Consider the following 17,708-nt stretch of genomic DNA (forward strand, 5'->3'; position numbering starts at 1 on the left):
TTCATGTTCAAAGAGGTAAATGTAGAACTTTATTGGAATGATTTGTCATTACAGGTAATGGAAGACCAATGAAGGTTAACTATAAATTACAATTTTTTTTCAGTTCTCAATATTTCTTGCAACAAAAAAATCTACTATAGTTTTATGTATATACTTGCAGTAAAAGTTTTTTCTTTATCTTACAAGAATTAGAATAACTCACACGAATTAGAATAAATACATGAAAAACATGTACAAAGGCTTCAGAAGTTCAGAAGTTCAGAAGAGTTAAGCGTCCCACTTTCCAGGCAGAGTTCTTTATTTTATTTTGAACACTCAACTCAGTGAGTGCTGCAGGACAGCCATATCCTTGAATAGTCCACAAAAAAGTATTCTGTAGCAAAGAAAAACACAGAAAATATTCACACTTGTAGTTATACCTTCACTCTTGAAGTAGCACGCATGTTTGTAAAGTTCACTACTGTACACTACATACAAACACCTTAAGTCACATGGCCAAACCAGCCAAAAAGGATGCTCTGCCACTGTCTTCTGTGTTTGACCTCATAACACATCCCACCCCTGTTGGGTCTGCTTGTGGGAAATTCTGGAGCATTGGGGACAGCTCTGCCCTGCTATGCCCTTCATCCAGAAAACGGCCATTAGCCACTTTTTTCCTTTTTTATCAAGTTGACGTTTGTGTTGGCTAGTTTTAGCCCGCTGGAGTGTTGATAAGCTGTAAAAACTATCATGGCTGCAAAAATGTGTTTGAACATATGATACTTCCACAGTGTAAAGGTCCTTGTGTGAATTTTTTACTTCTAAAAGGCTGCTTTAAAGGACCTGCTGTTGAAACTGTAAAAGCTGATTGGACTAGGTGTTTTCATTGGCGGGTCACAGAGAGATGGGAGGGGTCACTTCAGATGTGGCTTGTGTGCTCCAGAAGCAAACGGGCAAGTGCAGAGCAGGGGACAGATGCACGTTGATGTAAAAAGGGTCAGGATTATATATGGGCGAGGTTATTGGCCGGGTTGGAAAATGGTTTGAACATATTCCGGGGGGAAGTAGCCCACACGTCCGTGACATCGGCCCCTCCAGCGTACAGAATCCGAGTAGTCAATGAGTTCGATGACGTCACCACGCAGGAAGCGCAGCTGGGAGGGGTGGTGCGGGTTGAAGTCAAAGAGAGCGCGGGCATGATGTGGACGCTGAGGGAAAAAAGAAAGAAGATGGGGAGAGATGACGAAAGAGTTATTGACAAAAATAACATAATAGTTTCTTACTCATTTTTATGGGCAGCAGAACTCTTTTCAAAAGCGTTTTTAGGAAGGCCTAGCTTCAAAAGTATGTGATGACTTGTAAAAGCTGAATGTACAGAAGCCATAAAAGACATTACATTACGTGTAGATTTATCATGGTAAAAGTAAAGAATAAAAAACAAAGATATATTTCTTATGGGGCTGCCGTGGTGCAGTGGTAGGGCGGTCGACCCCTGATCGGAATATTGCAGGTTCAATTCCCACCTTGCCAGATCATGTGTCGAAGTGTCCTTGGGCAAGACACTGAACCCTACCTTGCCTGTGGTGGAAGGTTGCCAGCAGTGGCAGTGTGTGAATGTGTTAATGGGACTGTTACTGTAAAGCGCTTTTGGCCTTCTAGGAAGATAGAAAAGCGCTATATAAGTTTACACCATTTGCCATTTCGTTTAACGAGCGTTTCTTTCCAACATACACACAACAGAATACACAACAGACTTGTGTATTCAATTGTTTAACAACTATTTTGACTTATGGGGAGCTTGGTTTTGCCGCTATCATTTGGGCGAGTTAAAATCCGACTCTAATTATCTTTTGATCTATTCTAAAAGTGTTCCCAGTGGTCCATTAATTATGATTATGCCGTTTTTAGCCAAAAATCAAAAAAGTATATCCTAAAAAACGATGTCGTTTAATATGACATCTTTTCTGCAGAATGGCAGTAGTTCATTAGAAGTTAGCCTCTGAGTTGTGGGCAGGACCATTGCTGGTCACATGGTTTTGTTCACAAGCTTTGGTCTGTAACAGAATAGTCCATTTGATGCCAGTCTGAAAGCAGACCAAACCCAAGGGTCGGGACTCGACCCAGAACAAAGGATTTTTCCATACAGCCCCTCACACACCAAACCTAACATCAACGGTGCAACAAAAATGGCGAGAAATCCAGCTATGCAGTTTTAAGCCAGATATAAGCCTGGACAAGAAAAACAAAGGTATATGGATCTTGTCGTCTACAAGTAGATGCATCAGAATGTAGAGTAAGAGTGAGCTTTTTTTCTCATCTGCTCCTGATTCACAACGATTTGAATAAAGAAATACTTAGAAATGCAATTTTAAGTTTAATTTTTCTTTATCTGTCCACCATCATCAGAAAAATGCCACAAGAACTTGTTAAAAACACCAAAAACACCATTTCTATCGGAGTGAGTCTTTAAATTGAATACAGACGTTTATGCAAAAAAAAAAACGATTAAAGGCTCCAAGGAGGAGTTTACTTAACTTCGATAGTTACAGCAAAAACACATTTGAGTCTAAGCTGTTTTTCTGTTTTATATGATTTAAATGACAATATTAATGGTCATAATCATCATCGCGCTCACGTTCTATCCACAGATATGCCCTCACGTCACCTCCTCTGTAATTTTACTGCCAATAGTTTCAAAACATAGGGGAATTATTACCTTTTCATGTCTACGTGTTAACCTTAATTTTTTTTTCTGCGTTAATTTAAATCGCCCTTTCATGAAGGCTGACACGGAAAAGCGGCAGTATTTATATAGGTGGGCGGGGTCACAGTAACAGCGCTGCGTGATTGGTCTCTTTCCTCATTGTGAGGAAAAAATAAAAACAGACAACACATAAAGTTCTTATTGTTGTCACGCACCCGCTTACCGCTGTCTTTTCCCCTGATCTAAACTGTCTGTTGAATTCATTCCTTTTAAATGATGTTTCTAATCTGTCCCCCTTTGTTTTCTCCTGAGTTCAATGGTTTTCTTCTCTCCTAAGCCGGCTTCATCTGATCTGTGCTGACCGGCGTAGAAGAAGCAGTTTAAGACCGGCGGCGGGGGGGGGTCTATTTTAAGGGGCAGCGTCTTGAACCTATCCAACCCCTTAGCTTTCATCAGCCGTCCCGCAGAGGAAAGTGTGTGTGATGTGAGCAGCAGGCATGCTGGGACATAGAGATGCAAAAATGATTTTCATATCGTGCAATCTAAATATCCTACGCAAGGTTGAACCCCTCTAACAAGCCCTAATGCACAAGATGATGGCACACATTCTGGCATAGGGATACATGGAAAAACGTGCACACATAATCAGGAGAAGGATGAAGAGACACAGCTTTGCAGAGTCATAACATCCTCCCAGCATTCCACTCTATCGCACACAGATCTCATCTAGACTTTTAGATTCTACAACACGCAAGTTAATACTCCTTGGATGTGAGCAAGTGTGTTAGTTGGCATGCAAAGCCTTGTGTATTCATGCATTAGTAAGTGATTACGCTGGAAGGAACCATTCATTTTTTTGTGGGCAGAGAAACATTCATTTAAAAAAGGAGAAGTAGGGTCCATCTATTTTGGCATCCTCTCCAGCGCTCAGTCCAACTCAGAGAAGAATCTGTAACGTCAGTGGACTGCAAGATTTGTTTTAAATTTGCCCCCTCATGCAAACATCCTTTACAGTTGAGGAATAGTGCCTGCATGACGTGGTGCCATAGAGAGGTTCGAGTTCTGCACGGACAGAAGTTGAAGAGAAGACGGATTTGTGGCACAAGGACAGAGGGAAATTAGACATGTCTATGGGGAAGGACAGAGAAAAAAGAAGAACTGAATTATTTTCCTTTCTGCCGTGCAGAGATAAGAAGCCATCTAGAGGCGTGTAATGAGCTGAAGTGGAAAGCCAAAGCAACACAGGCGGAGCTTCACAAAAAAACATTGTTAAACCCTTCATAGATCCACGTTTGTGAAAGTAAGACACAAAGTAAACAAAAAGAAACATTTCCCCTTTATTCAAATGTCTACTGTATATTTTTCATTGATTAAAAATGACGTACTATAAGGTGCACTTAAAATCCTTAATTTTTTTCAACAAACAACAGATCGCCTTCTATTTGGATTAACTGTGGTTGTGGTTTCTGATGTTGAAGCCATGTTGAGAGGTGCACAGCGCTCTGTCAAATTGTCGGTCTGTTTTTTTGATGTTGCAAACAAGATTGTGTTATTGTAAATAAGCTTACATGGCTAACCCATGTTTCCCCAGGAATGTGTAGAGATGTTGGGCTATGTGTTTTAACGTGTGACTAACATTGTTGAGAGATAGCTTAGTCAAAATAAACCTTTAAGCGGGATCAGTCTGGTTTTTTTTACGTGTGTTATACAATTCAATTCAATTTTTCTTCATTTCAAACTAAAATAAAAATAGACACAAGAGTTTAAAACAGACAGATAAAACAAGACAGTGTGCTTGAAAAGGAGTGGGTTGAAAAATAATTTTGGATGATCCCTCCCCTTTTTTAAACCTGATGATCTTCGTATTTCTATTTACAGTTTTGTGCACGTTATACAATCACATTACATTCTGCATTGCACCTATGCAGAATTGACATTTTTGTATTTATTGATCATTTCTTGCCTTGTACAGTTCAATGAGTGACATATTGTGTTGTTTTTTTTAATGCATGTAAAGTTTTGGTTTGTTTTAAACCATCGTCCAATCCATTCCATTTAATCAAGGGGGCACTATACTGCGGGGAAAAAATGGTAATTAAACTCAATTTGATGGTTGACTTTTATTAAAGACCCACTGTGGTAAAAATTGTGTTTCTGGTGTTTTTAACATGTGTTTTTAGCTGTTTTTCTGATGAAAGACATACATTATGAAAATCAAGCTTAAAATTGCATTTCTAAGTATTTCTTTATTCAAATCATTGGGAATATGGAGCAGATAAAAAAAGGCTGTTCAAAAGAGAGCTTTTTTGAGATGTGGAAAATAAGCTGGATGGGCCACAAGCTCCCTGCTCTGCTCTACTTTGACACATTCACTTACAAACAAATGGATCCATGAACATCTTTGTTTCCGCGTCTGAACTGGTGTCTGGCTCCAAACTGTGCGGCTCCACTATTGCTCGCCTTTTTTTGTTGCACCAGTAATATTAGGTTAGTGGTAGATAGCGGAAGAGTGCGTAAACAGAAAGCTCTTAGCACTCTGCCCACAACTTAGATGCAGTATTTAATGAACTCCTGCCGCTCTGGAGAAACTATGTCCTAGGAAATGACACAGGGGTTTTTTGTTGACTAAAAACAGCTTAATCAGAATTAAAGACCAACGGGAACGCTTTTACAATAGATCAAAAGATGATCAGAGTGGGTCTTTAACTCACCCTAATGATATCAGCAGAACCAAGCTCCCCATAAGTCAAAATAATTATAAGTAAATCAGATGTCAGAACGGTCCACATTAGTTTTTATTAAGAAACAAATGATAGGGTTTCTAAACTCTTTTTGCTTTAAGTGCTGCTTGAAACAGTTAGAAAAACAAGTTATAATATACAATTATGTTTTAAATGTAGAAAAGAATGCTCCTAAAAGGAAGTTCATCTACGTCTTTTATACATTATTTGTAGTATGATAAGCCTACACCAAATGTAGTGGCTGTAATGCTTTCTGTACATTCAGATTTTACATGTCAGGGAAAAGCAGAAGCTCTGTTTATGTGGCTCCCATCAAACGGAATCTAGCCAACGCAGTATTTAGGCCAAACAGCAAATGTGGCTTTTCGCAACAGCTTTTCCTGTTGCCGCCATCGCTACACCCTGAAGCCAAACTCACAATGGGCACCTGTTCCAGGTACATCGGTTCGGAGAAAACAAGGGTGACATTTCCCCAGCGATTTGGAGCGGGTGAGGACTGTTCAGCAATGAGCCAGCCTCCCACTAAACTATAAGTACGCTTTGAAGTACGCAAAGGCCTATTTTAGCGTCTGAACCAATCAACATAAAATGCAAAAATAACAAAAAACAGCCCATCTGGTTTTCTATCAAACAAGCACATCCAAGGTGTAGGAGGAGAAATAGAAAAAGCAGATGGAAAGCTGTAGTCTAGTCCATCTCCACTTTTGGCCTTCACCAGATCAAATGTTTCCAATCAGAGCACAGAAAAACATCTAGTGTGGTTTGCAGATAAATTAGAAATGACCAGCATATATTTTTTCTTCTTTCCTCTACATTTGAGAAAAAGTACAGAACCTCTGACCTGACATGGGTAAAAAAAATTAAAAGAAAACTCGTTCCCACAAAATAATATTTCGTTCCCGTTAAGTAATAATTCGTTCCCACAAAATAATATTTCGTTCCCGTTAAGTAATAATTCGTTCCCACGAAATAATTAATTAGCTCCCACTTAATAATATTTTGTACCGGAGAGTGGCTGCGGTATGGGGTGTTGTACTTTGGTGTCGAACAGGAATAATAATATTCAGGAGGTGCTGAGGTGACTTATCTTTTATTAACATACTCGTTAGCAGTCACTTTACATCCGATGGCTACATGCTTCGTACGTATCCCATAATGCATCACACATATCCCATAATGCATTTCGACCAATCAACGTGTCACTGTAACTGAGGTGAATCCAAATACAATAGGATAAATGTATGTCAGAATATTATTATTTCGTGGGAACGAAATTTTATTTAATGGGAACGAAAACATTTTTTTTTACCCATTTCAGGTCACATGCTCGGTAAAAAAGTTTGCTGAACTTTTGTAAAAAAAAAATGTAAAATGCACTGCTTATCTGGGTTTCAGGTTATAAACAAGTAAGAGATGAGCTGCAGAAATAACAAGGCGCAAATCTCTTATGGCTAATGTGCAGTAATGTAGAGGGGATCAGACACATGCTCATCTACATAATCACCAGAAGCAGCTGTCCCTGTCATAATGTGGGAAATTAAAAAAATTCATAGACTTTGCCAATTAAATGTGGATTTTTTATTTTTATTTTTTATAATTCTTATTCCTCATGTGGGAGTGAGAATGAATAAAAAAAAATAAAAAGACTTAAAAAAAGTATGTGGGATAAATGAAAATGGATCAACATCAGTTTGTCCATTATTTTGTGCTCTAATGTCAACAAAATTAATACAATCAGTTGGAGTCGTGGGGTTTCTAATCATAGAGATGCATGATGGGGGGAAAGTGGTCTATTAATCCAAAGAACTGCAGTCAGAGACACTCAGAAGTGTCTTTGAAAAATCCACTCTGATCATCTTTTCATCTATTTTAAAAGCGTTCCCAGTAGATCTTTTATTTATGATTACGCTGTTTCTAGCCAAACTCGTTAAAAAACAATATGACATTTTGACAGAGCGCTGTGTACCTCTGAAAATCACTTCGACATCAGTAAACACAACCAGAATAAATATTGTATATGTATTAGTTCATGTGCAAAACAGTCGGGATTATAAGGTACATTGTTATTTTTTGAAAAAAAAATAATGAAGGCTTTTAGGTGTGTTATAGTGCAGAAAATACAGTAATTTTACAGAGGGCATTAGCTCATTGGAGATTCGCAGCTGAGTTGTGGGCGGGACCATTGGCAAGGAACAATGTCCCTCCATTCCTTTACTTGTTGTTGAGAGCTTTTTGTTTACAGCCACTCCTGCTGTCTTACAGCCCCTCGTACCCCCCACCACCATTACCATTGCAACAAAAATGGTGAGCAAAACTGGAGCTATCCAGTCGTACAGTTTTGAGCCAGATGGCAGCTCAGACAAGGAAAATGAAATAGTAGGAATGAAGAAGGGGACTTGTGGGCCGCACAGAATATTTTCTATGTTACAAATACAATTTTTCTTTAATGGCATTTTTTGGCGACTCCTGGTTCACAACGATTTGAATGAAAAATACTTTGAAATATAATTTTAAGTTTAATTTTCTTTATAAATTTTCATTAGGGAAAAAATGTCAAACACAACACAAATCTGGAAATGAATTAAAAGTCCAAATTTAGGCTTTAAAACCCCATTATTATTGTCAGTTCTAATAAAAGAAATACTTTTTTCTTCCATCAAGACACTGCTCATTTATGCATCTTTATGTATATCTGTTATTTATTCATAAATACATTTTAAAAAAAGATGAAAGATTTGCTGTGAGACAAACAGGACCACAGACAGAGGAGCCAGATGCGAATGTGACATTTTCACTGTAAAAACAGCCGCATTCTTCCTGATGAATGTCTGCTTCTTGACAGCGTATTCAAAGGTGCACAAAGAAATGTCTGCCTCAAGTGAAGCTCTGACAAACCAGCAAGAGTTTCAAATCCAAGCAGACAGCACAACTGGAGTCAAAGCCTTCTCTAATTTGGTTCAGTACACATTCATTAAAAAAAGAATTTAAAAAATAAGTGTTGCTCTTAAATAAACAAGGCTGAAACCCACAAACTGAAAAATATCGGAATAAAAAGGATTTTTGTGTTGCAGCAGTATGGAGAGAAATTAGACTCAGTCGGATTTGTGCGTGCGTAATTCTTGATTTGTGCGTAAATTAGGATTTGTGTATGCATATTCTTGCTTTGTGCGTGCGTAAATTAGGATTTGTGCATAAATTTGGATTTGTGCGTGATTTGTTACTCACATTATACGTTCTGTGTATGTTAAAAAAATACAAAAAATTAAAAAAATACAAAATGCAATTTACGTATGCACAAATTAAGATTACAACAGCTTGAAACTACTTACACACACACATCTTTAAAAAACACGCACGAATCCCTTGTTATGCACACACGAAGCCAAAGTTACGCACGGATCTACCGTGAGACTGTTTTCACGTCTCACAAAGTCGTCCGTAAGTGCTGCGTTTAAATACCAGTGGAATGCTTGGTCATCAGAATATTCCTATCAGCCTTCCCGTAACACGTATCCAGACAATGACTCAATCAATACATGAAGACAGTAGATGTTAGTGTTGAACATAGAGGCTACTTACTTCGGGGTGCTGACCACCAAGATGGGCCGCCATTCTTCCCGTGACTCTCTCAGTCTGACTGCCTTTGATTTTTCCGGAAGAAAAAAAACAGTGCCCCCTATTGGTCGTTCCTGATACGCATTTTGTATCAATTCGGTATCTCAGAGAATAATATACTTTTAATATATATATAAGCGTTTAAAAGTGAACGTCATATTCTCAGATAATAATTTTTATTTTCCTTTAAGGTTTTTTTAAGCCCTGCTACACCCACTGAAGGAAATACGTTTAGAAGGGAAGGCTGATTGGAAAATTCTATTGACCGAGCATTCCACTGGTATTTAAACGCAGCACTCACGGACGAATTTGTGAGATGTGAAAACAGTCTCACGGTAGATCCGTGCGTAACTTTGGCTTCGTGTGTGCGTAACAAGGGATTCGTGCGTGTTTTTTAAAGATGTGTGTGTGTAAGTAGTTTCAAGCTGTTGTAATCTTGATTTGTGCATACGTAAATTGCATTTTGTATTTTCTTAATTTTATATTTTTTTAACTTATACACAAAACGTATTTTGTGAGTAACAAATCACGCACAAATCCAAATATATGCACAAATCCTAATTTACGCACGCACAAAGCAAGAATATGCATACACAAATCTTAATTTATGCACAAATCAAGAATTACGCACGCACAAATCCGACTGAGTCTAATTTCTCTCCATACAGCAGACTCTCAGGTCATCCACCTCACTGTGTGATCACTACAACAGGGTCCCTCCACTAATAACTAGAGGTCTAATCTCTGGGTGAAAATGATAGGATAAGTATTAGCTCCCAGCTGGTGCTGCAGCAACTTGCCTTTCTTGTCGGGTTTGCTGTGGATCAAAACCCTCCACAGCGCTGGATAAGCCTGCGGGTGCAGCTTTCTGCCTCTCCCAGGAATAGCTGCCATGCAGTGTGATCTTGTCTTCTAATGCCAGAAAAAAAACTGCTCTTCCCACAGTCAAATAATAATGACAGCTACCTGCTTTTCCACAAAAGAATCTGTGACACCTATCCGTTTATGCAAAGAAGTTTTTTGGGGGGAGCTAAATTAACAATAAAAAAGATTAATGTTTAAATTTATAAAATAAAAGGTTTCTTTTTCTTTGGCTGTGTTGTGCTAAATCCCTGCAACATGTTGACTGAGATGACTCATTTTTCTGCTTTGGACCACTCCTGGCAACAGTCCTGTAATCTTACAGTGGAAGGTGCACCTTTACATCAATTTCTGCCCTGCAGCTTTTGCCCAGCGTGTGATTTGTCGAAATCATGTGCCCTTCTTGGGCATGTTTTTCTATTCTTCTTGTCACCAATAATTGCAGGTCCTTAATTTACATTATCTCCAAGATACGGCATATTTTCCTCACTAATACTTTTCAAAAAAACAACTGGGCCTTATAATCCTGAGTGCCCTATATATGGATTCATGCTGGTTGTGTTTACTGAAGTCAGAACGATTTTTAACGTTACATGGTGTTCTGTCCAAATGTTTGGTTGGGTATCATTGTAAATACACTATATCGGTCTGTTTTTTTTTACGTGTTACTAACACGATTGGGAGTTAGAGTAGTCACAGTAATGTTTCATCATAAGCTAAACGTGCATTCAAGAACCAGTGTTTAGCGCATTCTTGAATACCAATCAATTGGCCGGTGTGTAGCCTCAAGAAAAATACGAAAGTTTTTAAATTTAAGCCTAATTTTTGCTTATTTCTATGTATTGGTTGCTGCTGTAACAAACCAAAAGAGCCCATTGTTTGTCAACTAAACAAAGTTGACAAACTGCACAAAAAAGAAAAAATGAGTCATGTGTACTTACTCTGGCAAAGTGTTCTGGGTCTCTCAGAAAGACCATCCTCTCCTTAGCAATGCTGTTGCTATGGTAGAACTCCACAAGCTCGTTCAGTGAGGAGAAGGTCTCGTCCCAGATGTAGTACTGACCACAGCGATCCTGCAGCACCTTGAAGTGCTGGACATGGTCCCCATAACTGCAAAACAAATGAAGTGATTCTTTTTTTTTTATTCACAAAAGAAAAGAGAGGTTGTGATCTTAATTTTACGCAAACAATTGAATGTTTTTGAAAGATAGAAGTGTTTGTGAAAACACTCTTTTGAGAGGCGGCCGCGGTGCAGAGGTAGGGCGGTCGATCTCTGATTGGAGAATTACAGGTCCAATTAACGCACTGTGTTGACGTGTCCCTGGGCAAGGTACCAAACCCTACCTGCTTCCCTATGGGCTCCTCCCTATTGCTCGAATTGTAGGAGTATTAAAAGCTGTAGTGATGTCTGAAAGTTTTTTTTTAACAAGGAACTCTAGTAAGTTAGGGTTTGCTATCCCTCCGCCAGCATAAATAGCAATGAAATTGGAGGGATCATGTAGGGTTAAGGAGAAGCCTTAGGGGTAAGGAAGCAATTCAGATTCAGCCTAAGAAGCTGAAAAATGCTGTCACTGGTGTATGATTTTGAAGTGTTTATCCAACCTCATCCAAAGTTTTATTTGCCATTTAATTTAGCTATTCTTTTGGCAGTAGCTGCTAGCTGGGTTGGAATTACTGACTATATATGAGCTAAGTCACCCCTCCCTCGTGGCATTTCAAATAACAAGTACTTGCTGGCTCCAAGAAGCCAAAATCCCATAGACTACGTTCTTGATAATGTCATTTTTCATGATACTTAAACTGGCCAGTCGGATGCCTCAATAAAAGATAAAAGCATGTAGGGTTTGCATGCTGGCCCCCACCTCGAACGATCGGAACATTTTATTGACAGATTCTCCCGAGCCCGCTTTTCAGTGAAGGTGGTGTGGACTTCCAACAAGCCCACTCCTGGTTGGTGAGAATGGTTGCCATAGAAACGTTAATCAGATCAACTTGGATCACTGCTTACTACTGTCTGGCTCCAAATGGTGGTGCCTGTGTTACAGAAAAATGATGACTGAATTGACTTTCTTCATTTAGAGCTGGAAGTAACCCTCTTTCTATGGGTGATGTCACACTTGTTCTGTCCAATTCTCATATACAGTCAATTACTTGAATTTGTCACATGTTTGGACAATAGCAAGTGTCTTTAAAAGGTGTTTTTGTCCAACCTTGAGCTAATACCAAAACTAGCAACCTTTAGTCTGCAAAGCTTCTCCACTCAGCTGTTTCAGCTGAAATCTGTTTAAGTGCATTTATCTCCTAAAAAACAGAAAAGATGGGACAATTGTTTGATTAAATATTATCTTATTCCTTCTTTAAGTTTCATATTTAACTCATAGACTTATTTCTGCATAAAACAGATAAAAAGACATCCTGCCATGATGCAACATCTAACCTTGTGCCTCCAATGATGGCAATTACCAGTGCAGTCTTTGTTTTTAGTGCGTGACATTTAGGCTGTACTGCGGCTTTTGGGAATTCTATGTAAATCAGTTCATCTTGGGCAAATATTCACAGATTTGCATCACTTAAAAAAACCACACATCTCAACCTGCAGGGCAAACAGCAATGACTCAGTAGTGTGAGTCATTTATGGGCTTCTGTGCACAACAGATAGCGATCCAGATAACTGGCATCAATCGAGTTTTGTGGTAAGGACAATTTTAATTTTATGTGGCTTGAATAGAAAAGTCATAGTCAGTTGCCAAATAGGAATAGCCCCGGTGTTTGAATGTTCGCTGTTCAAAAAGTTTGGAAATTAGTCATTGGTAATTACCCGATCCCTTGTCCAACTGTGACGTGGTTGCTAAGTAACTTGCGGGCTTCTCTTTAGGAATCTGGAAATCTCCCTGTGATCGTATGGTTGCATAACTTCATCTAATATGCAGTGAAAATCCGTCCTACGCCCCCATATTTCTAAACCCATCGCAGAGTAGGTGTGTGTTAGTTTTGTGTTAATGATTCCTAAAGTGTCGTCTCTGTATAGAAAGCAGTATCCTTGTCACTGTTTCATCCATCATAAAAATATGGATTTCTTTCTCTAAACTCATCTATTCGTTTTTATATTGCTTTTTTATTGGAAATATAGTTCCTTTTTAGCAGTCAGACCATGAGCTCTATGAACAAACAAAACAGACTCCCAGTTGACTGGCTGGCATTCAGCTTCACCTCCACCCTGCCCTCCCTATTCCCTCTTTCCATCCTGCATATCTGCTCTGCTCTACTCACCATCGCTCAAAGCCCTTAACATTACGTAATAACAGGCGTGTTGATTGGTGAGATGTTCAAAGCACTGGATTTTTCTTGAAATATTTTCCCCTCCCGTGCTTGTTACAATGCTATCTGCTCAGTTTCATGAAGCATTGCCTTTGGCTTTAAAGCCCTGGCGTTATCTGCCCTCGGTTTTCTTTTTTCACAGTTCTGATGCTGTTATAGTGAGTCTACCACCCTGCTCGATTCAGCTTAATCCCCAAAACTCACTCATGCAACCACTCAAGGAGTTTGTGAATGATCAGTACAATTTTCCACAGTGCTCCCCAGCTGTTTTGTGCCCTCTGCTGCACCCTTCTGGTGGGGTTGGGGCACTGCTGTCAATTGTTTCATCACTGAGATGGGGCAAGACTGGTTGGTATAATTTACTGTATAGAATAACTGGACTGAGTGACCCCTTCCCCATTCATGTTCCAAATAGGGAGTACCTGCTGGCTCCAAGAAGCCAAAATTCTGTGAATCAACATCTATTACTCAGTCGTTATATTTGTCAGAATAACTATTTTTGCTCTGATTGCTTTTTTTAACATGTTCTTTCAAATCCTATGTTTTCATCATTTTTTTTTCCGTATTGGAGTTCTTCAGTTATAAACTGACCAATCAGATTCCACAATAACAGTATGTGGTCTTACGTTGAACGTTTGAAACCGATGAGCTTTTTAAAATAAATAAATCCAATCTCGAAGCATCCTCCGTGTCTTCCATGCAGTGTAATGAGATATACACAGACAGAAATTTGACTACTGTATCTGCTGTAAATCAGACATCCATGATTGATTTATTGCGTGAGTTGGTTTGTGTTTGTTCGCATAACTATGTTTTAGAGTCAACAATCGAACATTTGAATCTAACAGCGGAAATTTTGCATAATTAACCTTTCTTCTTATTTGTTTAGTTTTTTTTACTCCTGGTTCATCCGCATTGAGCTCAAAACACAGATAAAAAAATCTGTTTTTTTATTTAACACTTAAAAACGAATTGCAAAATTAGAAGGAAAAGACCTTTACAGATGGCATAGATGAAGTCTGCTGCCATTGGCTACCCAAAATCTGTCAATCAAACACCTCAGACGTCAGTTTGACATCAGGCCCACACGCTTTTACTGAGGCATCTGATTGGTCAGGTAATAACTAGAATAACTTGCGATAAAGAAAAAATATATTTAAAAAAAAATTAGGATTTAAAGAAGAAAAAGGTATCAGAGCAAGAATGGTTATTCTAATAAATAAAATGACTGAGTAATAACTGTCTGTTTTCAATAGAAGTCTACGGGTAAGGCGTCTTGAAACCAGCGGGTACTTCCTATTTGTGAACATGAGAAGGGAGGGGTGGTCCATTGTTTTTACAGTCTATGACTTAGACCTACACCGACCAATCACTGCTTACTGACATTGTCTGGTGGCGACTGAATTGACTTAATTTGAAGCTGGAAATAAGTCATTTTTGATTGGGTGACGTCACACGGTCTAGTTCTCTTATACAGTCAATTATAAGGTGCTATTAATGCTGCAGCACCTTTAAGAGATGAGTTTTATACTATTTAAGCAAAAAACCACTTAAAAATTCCCTTTGAATGTGTTTTAACATGTTATCAGGGCAAAAGTATGCTCAGGTTCTCTTTGCTGCTAACTTCTTTAAAAATAAATAGTGTCAGTCCTTCCGATTTCTTTTAGTGGTCTCTCAGTTTGGAAAAGCAGTTCTGACAGACAAGCCAAGATAACTTCAGCTAAATAAAAAATAATAAACAGGAAATGCAGATGTGTAAAAGTGTGCTGACAAAAAGAAACCTCAAAAAAGTTAATGTGGTTTAAGAGATGCTACAGAAAAAAAAACATATCACACTCTTTTTTTCTTTTTTGCTGAGAGAGAAGTGGCATCTTACATCTACCATTCACTTCAAATGAATAATAAATGTGTGACCCTACAGAACAGGAGTGCATTTAGAACAAAAAAGTCAAAACATGTGTAGTTTAGACAGTACATATATTGACTCTATCCCTATGAGTGTGTTTGTGTGTGTGCTGGCAATTCGATCTGCATGTGGAAAGATTTGTGACTCTGTTTGATCAGACGACACCAAAGATACTTGCAAAGTCTCTGCGTATCGTTGTTCAAAATGTCTTCAGTTAAAGCAATCATGTAAAAAATATTCTAAATGTCTCTCTTAGAATCTCGCTACTCTAAATGTGGATCATACATCACTAAATAATTCACATTCTAACACCCACTCTGCAAAAAAGATCGTTAGACAGACTTCGTGGGAGAAATATGAGACATGTTTTGTGTTAATTAGTTAGGGGAAAAAAGCTGAAATTTAAAATATTGGGAGTTTTTCTAATAGAAGAGCAATATATGACAGATAGTAGTGGCATTCTGAAACATCTGCCCAACACATATAATGTGTGCTCCTCAAGTGCCTTCTGATTTCTGATCCTGTGTAATTAAGGCCCACGACAGTGTATCTTCTCCCATAGAAAAGGAAACAGCAGAGCTAGTAGAAGCGTCAAAGCCTTTTCTAGGAGGGAAAGGAAATAGATGTGGTGAAAAAGCACAGTGACAGTTATTCTGCAGATGAGGGCGAGAGTTTTTTAGATTTCCACTCGGCACCAGCACAATCAGACATGAGTGAAGGTCACCGGTCTTTCTTTCTCTCTCAACTTCCTCCACCGATCTATTCTATTCTCACTTCCCTGCCTGTCTTGCTTCTTCTGCAAGCCCCCCCCCCCTCCCCCCCAATCTGCTGTTGTGTCCTAAACTGCTGCAGATGTCTGGGAGCCTTCGCACATTCACACTCTCCCCTGCGGATGTCAGGTTGACTCTGACCACGTGTGTTTGTGGCAACTCACTTCACAGTGTCTATGTGTGCTGCATTTCTCGCGCTGCAGGCCGACCGCTTTGGCCGACCGCTTTGGCCACGTGCATGTCAGAACCATACTTGTGTGTGAGTCATAAACTTTATGCTACATACACAAAGGGCCTATGATGCGCTATCAAGAATGCGCTGAAGGCAGGTTCTTGAACGCGCTTTCAGCATTCGTTGTTCACTCGGGTCTGTCACTACTTTATACTAGCACATGTGTATAATTGGAAGAGGCATGGTACAAAATGTGGAAGCAGTGCAAATCTCACCAATCTTGCTCAAGGCTTTATCTTTCACAGCTCATTTCTAATAAATCCTTGGTGTCATAATTCCGGCCGGGCACAAACCTCAATTATTCATTTCTCCTTCATGATCAATTTTCAAACAGTTGGTACTTCCATGAATGAAAAAGGACTCTATCCATATGTCACTATCAAATCCAAATGCCTGATTGGTTAAAGTTCAACTGGTTTAATTTTCAACGCGCATTCAGTGGCTGCGTGGTTTGTACGTAGAATCTAAAAATGGACCTAAAAATTTGTGTGAACGTGGAAGCCTGAAACGGACATATAAGTGCGTTTACATGGACTTTTCATTGAAAGTTGTCACTTGAACACGCATTGCTGACCCCGCTTGTGTTGGTGTGCTTGCATGTACACTGAGAGATGTGTGTATGCAGGGTGTGATTGGCATTGACGCAACTTGAAATTTGCACCAGCTTGGGCTGGCTCCTGCGCATACGGATCTTTGGATGGTGTTCACACATGCACACACACACACACACACACACACACACACACACACACACACACACACAAGCACTGATTACAGCTCCTCTACCAAATACGAATGCCAACCCATAACCACCAGGAGCAGTATGGGATTCAGACAGTGTTTCACCCAAAAAAAAAACCTTTGTCAAATAGGCGGGCAGGACGGAAACCAAACCTGTGATCATCCAACCATAAGTGAACCGCTTTACTTCTGCACTACCTAGTTGTGTTTCAAAAGTGAAATATTTTCTCAACGGGGTGTATAGTGTTTCCCCGCTTATTCCTGTTTGAATATTCCCTTTTTATTACCAGATTTTGTTCAGGAGGTACTGGGGGGGGGGGGGGGGGTGGAGATGAAGAACAGACTGGCCCGTCTGCTGCCTAAAGAATATTTCACAGCTATTTCCACCAGTTCCTGAATCGCTATCAACCGAAGTTTGTGCCCCTGCATGGAGAAATGGCATCCACTGACACAGAAGCAGCCGCAAAATATCGTGACACGCTAAAGAGATAATCTACCGGTAATTATCATCCAGAGCTGGTGTTTAAAAGGATACTTAACTCATGAAGGAGGAAGCACGGGCTCCTGGTTTTAAGGCACAGAGTGACACTCCAAATGTGCATCATATCCCCACAAATATAAGGGGAATACTGTAACCGTTTTTATTTTGCGTGAAATTTTGAAAACAATGCATGTGAAACCATCTTGAAGCAGACCGTACTAATGGCGCTTTTATTTGGCGATCCACGAGAGGAATTCTGATGGGAAAGTCACGCTATCATTAAAATGGGAGCCACTGAAGAGCTCATTTTTTCCCATTTCCTCATCTAGAACAAGTCGAAACATAACTCTTGTCTTCACG

The 17,708-nt window shown here is 39.3% G+C and overlaps 1 protein-coding gene across 2 annotated transcripts in view; it reads right to left on the minus strand.

Moving 5' to 3' along the window:
* Nucleotides 1–17,708, minus strand: part of LOC101160815 (GRB2-related adapter protein) — a 38,536-nt gene continuing 20,828 nt past the window's right edge. The window contains exons 4-5 of one of the 2 annotated variants that reach the window (XM_004071744.3): nucleotides 10,842–11,010; nucleotides 1–1,187 (exon numbers count right to left, since the gene is read on the minus strand). In XM_004071744.3, coding sequence (XP_004071792.1) covers nucleotides 999–1,187; nucleotides 10,842–11,010 — 358 coding nt within the window. In that variant the 3' untranslated portion in view covers nucleotides 1–998. Of the gene's footprint in view, nucleotides 1,188–9,690; nucleotides 9,952–10,841; nucleotides 11,011–17,708 lie in introns of those variants that run through there. The other variant, XM_020705414.2, reaches the window with a different exon arrangement.

Source organism: Oryzias latipes, chromosome 8, assembly GCF_002234675.1.
Source record: "Oryzias latipes chromosome 8, ASM223467v1".
Taxonomy (NCBI): Eukaryota; Metazoa; Chordata; class Actinopteri; order Beloniformes; family Adrianichthyidae; genus Oryzias; species Oryzias latipes.